This window comes from Merops nubicus, unplaced genomic scaffold, assembly GCF_000691845.1.
Source record: "Merops nubicus isolate BGI_N331 unplaced genomic scaffold, ASM69184v1 scaffold10170, whole genome shotgun sequence".
NCBI classification, from domain to species: Eukaryota; Metazoa; Chordata; class Aves; order Coraciiformes; family Meropidae; genus Merops; species Merops nubicus.
Genome location: NW_008580862.1, coordinates 29,115 through 37,638, shown reverse-complemented (window position 1 = coordinate 37,638; position 8,524 = coordinate 29,115). Strand labels below are relative to the sequence as shown.

The 8,524-nt window shown below is 36.7% G+C and overlaps 1 protein-coding gene across 1 annotated transcript in view; it reads right to left on the bottom strand.

Annotated features, from left to right (window-relative positions):
* Positions 1 to 215: 215 nt before the first annotated feature.
* Positions 216 to 8,524, bottom strand: part of CEP128 (centrosomal protein 128kDa) — a gene marked incomplete at its 3' end in the record, with an annotated part of 34,246 nt that continues 25,937 nt past the window's right edge. The window contains exons 8-11 of the mRNA XM_008943529.1: positions 6,258 to 6,341; positions 3,728 to 3,802; positions 2,350 to 2,482; positions 216 to 376 (exon numbers count right to left, since the gene is read on the bottom strand). Of these exons, the coding sequence (XP_008941777.1) occupies positions 216 to 376; positions 2,350 to 2,482; positions 3,728 to 3,802; positions 6,258 to 6,341 (453 nt within the window). The remainder of the gene's footprint in view (positions 377 to 2,349; positions 2,483 to 3,727; positions 3,803 to 6,257; positions 6,342 to 8,524) is intronic.

Genomic DNA, 8,524 nt, shown 5'->3' with positions numbered 1-8,524 from the left:
ATGGGCAATAGTAAATACCTTTTTCGGTTTACTAACAAGAGGGAAGCTAAAAACCTCTGCAAATTTGGATCACTTTTCAAAGTTATTTACGGAATAAACTAAAGAACAGTTGCTTTTCTTCTTCAAAGTCTACTCCCTAATCTGGCATATCACTTATCTTAAACGTACAGGAAATTATTGAAACAAACAAAACCAACAACACCACCCCCCCTTACCTGTATGTGTGTTACAAGCTGTGCTTTCTCCTTGTCCTTACGCTCTATGCATCTCTTCAGTTCTTCTATCTCTGACACGACAGCATCATGACTCAGCTTTGCCTTAAGCTCCAAAATATGTTTCTCCAGTTCTTGCTTCTCTCTCTCGTATCTTTCAGCAACTATAAAATAGTGAGTACACAACAACAGGCCCAGTAGAAACACTGACTTGGGGCAAAATATTTTTTTTCTCATTTGTCTTTTAGCAATTTTCTTCTCTACTTGAGACTATTCTTCAACTCTTTGATTTTGATCAAGGTATCTGTGAAAAATGGCTATACCTGTGTAGCAACCTGTATCCCTGTATATCTTTTACTGAATTACTTTTACAGCATTTCTGTAATACTTTTACAGTATTGTTCACTTTTACAGTATTTTCATCTACGCATTTTAGGGTTTTTATACAGGTTTTCTCCTCTTCCCTTGCCCCATCCAAACCCCAAACAAACAAAAACCAATAAAATAAAAGAGGACAGAAGAAACAGTGGGGAAGTTCTAGAGTAAATGAAACTTGACCACAAACTTCAAGATTTTACCCCAGAGTAATACTTCCTGATTTGAAAGTCACACTATCTGCGAATTTTATATCCAAATTCTAGAAGTACAATAGAAGTCCTTGTTGAGAGTAAGCAGTAAATTTCATCAACCAGAAATTCAAACGTCTTTAGTTATAAACAACCACTAGAGACAAATAAAATCTCCATTTGTATTCTTCCCATGCATTTTTGAAGAATCAGAACATGAAAAGGAGAAACACGACTAAATAAATTATACAAATATATGTTTATATCTTAATAGCTCCAGTAAATTTTTTATTTTTTTTTATATTTTTACAACAATTTAGATTTACAATTGCAAAACTGGAAAAAATAAAATACATTTTCATTAACATGAAAGGCATTTTGTTTCAAACAAATTCATTTTAAGTAGACACAATAACATAACTGAAGAAAAACTGTTCAGTAACGGTTTTGTGTTACATTTTTGAAACTAAGCCATGTACCGAAGCTAGTTATCCAGTGCTCTGTATGAGATGTGTAAAACAGAGTCAGAGTCCTACTTTAATAATCAACATAAGTCAATAGCTGAAGCATGAAAATATAAAAATAAGTCATTAAATAAACCAATTAAACATTCATAGAGACACAGGACTTGGAGTCACTATTCCTCTTTTATCCTTAGAAATTAGGAAGAAGTTCTTCACTGTGAGAGTGGAGAGATACTTGGAACAGGTTGCCCAGGAAAGTTGTGGATGCTCCAGCACTGGAAGTGTTCAAGACCAGCCTAGATGGGGCTTTGAGCAACCTGGTCTAGTGGGAAGTGCCCCTGCCTATGACAGGGGTTGGAACTAGATGATCTTTCAGCTAGATGATCCCTCCCAAGCCAAACCAAACTATTCTACGATTCCTGTGTTAATAAGGAGAAAGATAATCAAAAAGGCAGTAGAGAAAGCCTTTACGTTTGAAAAGTTTAAATATAGATAAATAATTAACAATGTAGCAAAGATCTTGCTGAAATGGTAGTTCAATATGTGATTACCTTTTGAAATCGCTTAAAGAAATTTTTTTCTAAATATTACTGTTCTAGCTCTAAAATTTCAATGTACTGCAAACAGAAGCCCTGACTGCATCATACTGTATTTTCTTTACAACTCTGGAACATGCTATTACCCCTTAGAAATTCTACCAGAAAATCATCAGTCTTACAGACCACCTATGTAAATTACTTTTGCTATTATTTTCAAGATACCAGAATTTAAACTGTAAAGGGATTGGAATGTAACATTTCAGAAAAGTAATTTTAAAATATTTCTAATGTTTTTCTTCTCTAAAAACACTATCCACTTCACTGAAATCCTCTCTAATACTGTTCATTTGTTTTAACCATGCAAACCATGGTATTTTATCCTAAATTTTAACTCTTGCTGCTATTTATTTGCTAATATCCAGGTGCCAGTACTTAATAACTTAAAGTTGAGACATTAAATGGCTATTTTTGTTGAGACAGTAGAAGAATTGGACTGAAACTCAAAGACAGAATTTATGCCCAGGCTAACTACTCTGCAGGCCTCTAGTGCAAAATTTGAGAGTTGTACCTGTTCTAATTCCCCTGTCATCAGCTTGTGCGTCCTGGTGGCTGTGGCGGTGCCTAGCGCCATGGGAGATTCGCTGTTGCAGCTCCACGCGGTCCTCCTCTGCTCTCCAGAGTCGGGAACGAAGATCCTCAATCTAAAACGCACGGACAAGTAGCACATGCTTCATGAAAACCAGAATGAAAGAGTAAGTAGCATACATTTATTAAACACTACAAAAAACAGAGGACTATACACAAATAACGCTTATAAATCTTAAAGAGCACTGCAGATGGTAAACAAAAAGACAAATTACTTCCTAATTTTAGGCCAAAAAGTGACTATTCAAAACTAAAGGAAACATTTTAGTTTATGTTAACCACAGATAAGCATTAATTTCTCTAGACCAAATAAAACACTACCATTTAATAAGTTGCAATTTGTCTTTTTACATTGCTAGTTAAAATATCTATACGAATTTAATAAGCAAAATATTTTCATTAAATTCCACTCTTTAAAAATACAATGTACTTATCCTTAAGAAACATAGGGGCTTCTTACATTTTTTTTCTTTCTATCATATACAGCCTAGCACTTAGAAAGATGGCATTGTTTACAGGAAAATAAAGAAAATACGACATGCTAAAACTGAATTGAAGGAAAATAGCTCTAACTCATATTACCCATATGTGATACAGCACCATATTCCATGCAAAGTGAGTTCAATTCAAAAGAGTAATACAGCCAACTCAAACTTCTCCTAGGTAAGTTAAAACTAATAAGATAAAAGTAATAACAACAGATAAACATGCCAATTGCCCCCTTCCTACTTATTCCAATCTTTTTTCCCAGCTCCTCAGAAAGAAGGAAGGATTAGGAATGTTTAGAAGAAAGGACACACTTCTAAAGCTATAATCCAGGATCCTGCAACTTCTAAATTTAGTCATATGTGCAGTGAGAAGTATTGTTTAGAGCACACTTTAGACAGTCTTTCAGGTGTTTGGGTTTTATGTCTTTTAACCACGTTAGTATATAGTACATGGACTACTTCTCGGTCACTGGTTTATCTGAATTCACCAGTTACAGTACCCACTCTGCATAACGACGCTGACCAAGACAGAAGTTGTTCTAAAGCATACTGTGAAAGGCACTTACAAATAATGTACTTTAAAAGCATCATAACTACTATCATTACTAATATATATGAACATATACATAAAATTTGGAAATTAGAAAAAGTATAACAAAAGCTCATTTTAGCTCTTAAACCTGTCTTTCTGAATCTCCTTTTTCTCTTCCCAAAACAATGTTATCACAGTACGAGACAGGAACATTAAGTAAAAAGACTCAGACACACTCTAATATGAAAACTTTAGGATTTTCACCACACCATAGCAGTTACCTGATGCAAAAGTGCTTCTCTACTGCCTTCTGATTCACTCAACTGTTTCCGGGACTGCTCCAATTCCTGCTCAAGCTTTCATTACAGAAGATGAGGAAGAAAGAAATGCAATGTATGGATTATAGTACAAAAAATGTGTTTAAACTATTTAATTCTGGCATAAATTAATAAAAGCACCTATTAAAATGAGATATAACATACACAATATTCAGATTTAGCAAAATTTTTCAAGCAAATTTTCATTTGTACTAGATCCTCCTAGTTATTTAAATTACATAAAGAGAATTCATCTTACAGTCTCCATTTTTTGTACAAAATTTCTTATCACATGAAGAGACCAAGTGGTGTACATAAACCAAGAAAAAAAAGCACAAAAGCAAATTTTTACTGGGTTAAAAGTAAAAGGAAGATAAATTAGTTTTTAAAAGTTTCAAAAACATTGTCCCTGGATTTGAAACATTTCCAAAAACAAAATTACCAGTGACTTAAAATGTGAAGTCACCTTTGTTACATAGTTTATTCATAGGAGTGTTCACTGCTGGGTTCAGTCCTGTTCAACATCTTCATTAACAACCTCGATAATGGTATAGAGTGTCTGCTCAGCAAGTTTGCTGATGACACGAAGCTGGGAGGTTTGGCTGATAGTCCTGAAGGCTGTGGGGCCATTCAGTGAGATTTGGACAGACTGGAGAGCTGGGCCAAGAGGAACCTCACGAGGTTCAACAAGAATAAGTGCAGAGTCCTGCACCTGGGCAGGAGTAATAAAATGCATCAGTACAGGTTAGGAGATCTCCTAGAGAGCAGCCCCGTGGAGAGGGACCTTGGAGTCCTGGTGGACAAGAAGTTGTCCATGGGACAGCAGTGTGCCCTTGTGGCCAGGAAGGCCAATGGGATCCTGGGGTGCATTAAGAAAAGTGTGTCCAGCAGAACAAGGGAGGTTCTCCTGCCCCTCTGCTCTGCCCTGGTGAGACCTCACCTGGAGTGTTGTGTCCAGTTCTGGGCTCCCCATTTCAAGGGGGACAGAGAGCTACTCGAGAGAGTCCAGCGAAGAGCGACAGTGATGACTGGGGGACTGGAACACCTGCCTTATGAGGAGAGGCTGAGAGACCTGGGGCTTCCTAGTCTGGAGAAGAGAAGACTTAGAGGGGATCTAATTAATGTGTATAAATATATGAGGGCTGTGTGTCAAAAAGAAAGGGGCAACTTCTTCTCACTTATGCCCTGGTTTAGGACAAGGGGCAATGGACACAAGCTGGAGCACAGGAAGTTCCACCTCAGCATGAGGAAGAACTTCTTTCCTGTAAGGGTTCCAGAGCACTGGAACAGGCTCCCCAGGGAGGTTGTGGAGTCTCCTTCCTTGGAGACTTTTAAGACCCGTCTGGATGGGTTCCTGTGTGACCTGCCCTAGACTAGATGGTCTTACTCTGGCAGGGAGGTTGGACTCAATGATCTCCAGAGGTCCCTTCCAACCCCTGACATTCTGTGATTCTGTGATTAAAGATGACATGCATTAGTAGAACTGGTAATTGGTAAATTCTGTGGGTTTTCCTGTGTCGTACAAGATGATGTATTTGAAATATTCCGCAAACAATGCCATAAAACCAGAATTGGCCAAAATTTCATGCAACTAGAATTTCTGCTAAAAATATATTATTAAGGGAATTTTAAAGTGTTTCATCAGAAACAGACAGCAAACTGATGACCATTTAGGAAAAAAAAAAAATCAAAACAGAAAACAAAGACTAAAAAATATTTTCTGACTTCTACCATAAATAGTTCAAAGATCACAAAGATCCCCTTGGAAATAAATACAGATTTTGACAGCAAAAATTGTTATTGCACAGATAGCAATCTCAAAGAGGATGTTGGGACGCTGACAAAAGGGCAAAGTAAACAGGACCAGCATTAATGGAATGGAAAGGGTAACAATTTAGAATACTAGATAGATGGTTTAGCATTAAGGAGGGTGACTTTGAGAGTAACGACAAAAAGGCTAAGCTCTGTATAAGAGGAAAAAAGCTAGAAAAAGTACAATATGGCCCTACGTTCCTGCCAGAACAGAAAGATATGAAAACTTGTTTTCTATGAATAGAAATAGAGCAAGATAGTTCAGCAAGAGTAATAAATAATAACTATGGTGCAAAATAACTAGCATGTGTTACTTACAAGGATGAAGCTACATCTTGGAGCTGTTGCAAATAAGCAACAGCAGGCTACGTGTAAGCTCAGAGACAAATCAGGAGAAAAATCAAGTATAATCCCCAAGTTATAAATTTATCCACCTGGCAGTATGGAAATGTCGCTAGAAGTAACACACTATAACTACAGAGCTTTGAATCTAGCTATGCTGAACTTCTGTCTTTCCTTCATAATGTCTCCGATATAAAATAGCCCAACCTTGTTATCTTAAAGAGTAAAAGTTTTATCCTGTTGGTTTCTCTGAAAAAGGAAACATATACTGTACATATGACACACTACACTTATTTAAAACCAAACAAGAAAGGAGAAAAAAAAAAAAAAAAAATCTTACTTGGTTCTTTTCTCTTTCATATTTCACAAGTTTATTTTTCATGAGTTCCGTTTCATCTAGTTTAGCATCTTGCTTCCTCAAAGCCTTTAGAGGGGAAAAAATACATTGTGAATTTCATTACAAAATTTATGGAAGTCTTCTGTGTAAGCCCATTAGAATTAAAGAATCTGCTGATATATTTAAGAAGGAAGATCTAGACAAATTTCTGCCTACGTCTAATATTTCCATATGGAGCCAACATAGATTTATTTTTTTCATAACAGTATAAGTCCACGCATACATAAACACACCCAAATTTGACCCAACCAGCGCCAAATATAAAGTCAAAACCAGCACCAACGTCCTTCCGATGCACAGAGCTCCAGATATTCAAGGCTTATTGTGCTCCTGACATTACTGGGTAAGGTATTTATCTCATCATCAGATACTGTAGGGCTGTAACATATTTAAGATATTTCTCTAATATCTGCCACTCAGTACAGATTCGCATCTGTCATTTCAGTCAATTATAAAACTAAACACTGCACACAGACCTGACACTCCCATTTTACTCTCTAGGGAGAATTCCCCAAAGGCTACTTGAAAAAGATCATCACTTCAGCTAATGCCATTGTTGCACAAGTTGCTGGGTTTATTTAATGACTAGAAGTACCAGTTCAGAACCGTCTGCCAGGTACATGTGTACTAACTGCAGTTGAGCTTCATTTTTATTAACAAAATTAGAAGCTCTGTTATATACAGTCAACTGTATACCAGCTTTATTTTTGGCAGTAAATTAATAGTTAACATAAGACCAAAAGTGCATGTTTTCATTTGCAGATTTTGCTAGAGATGTCAGCATCACAAGGAAAAAGTTAAAGCTGGCCAGGAATTAGAAATACTAGAAATATTTTCAGATTTCCTTACTGAAAGTAAAATGTATGTCTCTGCATCAGTAGTACATCCTAATTTCACCTTACCAGGATCACTGAATGATAATTAGACTATTAAATAGCTTTTATTTCAATTTAAAAGGCTGTCTTTTCTATCACTGACTACAAACATGACATTCACTTCACCAAACAAAATGTCATTAAGAAATGAAAACATCTGGTCATTCACAGCCAGACAGACATCAGTTGTTACTGACAATTCAGACACTGCACAGATAAAAGTTAATTCTATATCTTCCCTTCTTCTTATACTATTTTTAAAACAATTCTCTTTCAGTGGTTTGTGCCACTCTTGTTTTTTCTCTCTTCAACATTTCTCTGTGCAGAGTTTCTCCTGGGAAAGGAAGGTTTAAAAGAAAAAAACAACACCATATAAAGGTCCAACTGATTCTTTGACTTCATCTGTTGTCTTCAAAGAAGGGGTTGAGGGAGTCAACTGCCAAAAATGGGAACTAGGAAAGGCTTGCTGAGGACAAGAGTTTCAACACATGCTCCTCCCATATGGCTCTCAAGCAGCAGGCAGATGCTGCTGGGAAAGCTCTGCCTGACAACACTAAAGAACTAAGGAATGGCAACGGGCCTATAGTCTTTAGGATTCCCCTACCAAGACCCTCATCTTAGAAGCATTAATGTATAGGATGGCCAAGGGGACCCTGGCAAGACCTTGAAAAGGACAGGCATGGAGAAAGCCTCAAGGAAACAGAACTTTCATGTGAAGAGGTCTTCACAGCATGGCTTCAGGATGCACCAGCTCAATGTTACACTGCCTGCCCAGGTAGTCAGCAACAGCCTCTTGTCCTGATAGGCTAGACAAACTTTTAATTTGACCTAGAAGAGCAATTGTTACAGGTCTTCTTAAGCAGTTCACTAGTATAAGACAGTATTAAAATACTAACGTATCTGCTACATCCCAGCTCAACGTCTCATCCATATAGAGTATATCCACCCTCAAAAATTCAAATAGATAAAATAATACACTCCCTGCTAGACAGGTATTTTTTCTTATATATGGGGAAAACTACGTGGGGGCCTTTGTAACAACAGCTCTCAATCTTTCCGACTTACAAAAATCTTCCAATAACAAGTCATAACTTCTACTGCAATTCAAGCCTACTCACTTTTCTTAGGGTTTGAGTTTTGTTTGAGCTTAGTTTTTAAAATAAAACTAGATTTTTTGAAAGTAATGCACTGACCACAAACCGAAATTTGCTCTTTCAAAGTGAAACTGATCAGTGAATTGTTCATACTAGCAGAGATACACAAGTAGACCAGTTTCATGCCCTATTTTCAAATAAAAGCAAAACTGTAACACATCCTGATCTGAATGAAAATTCT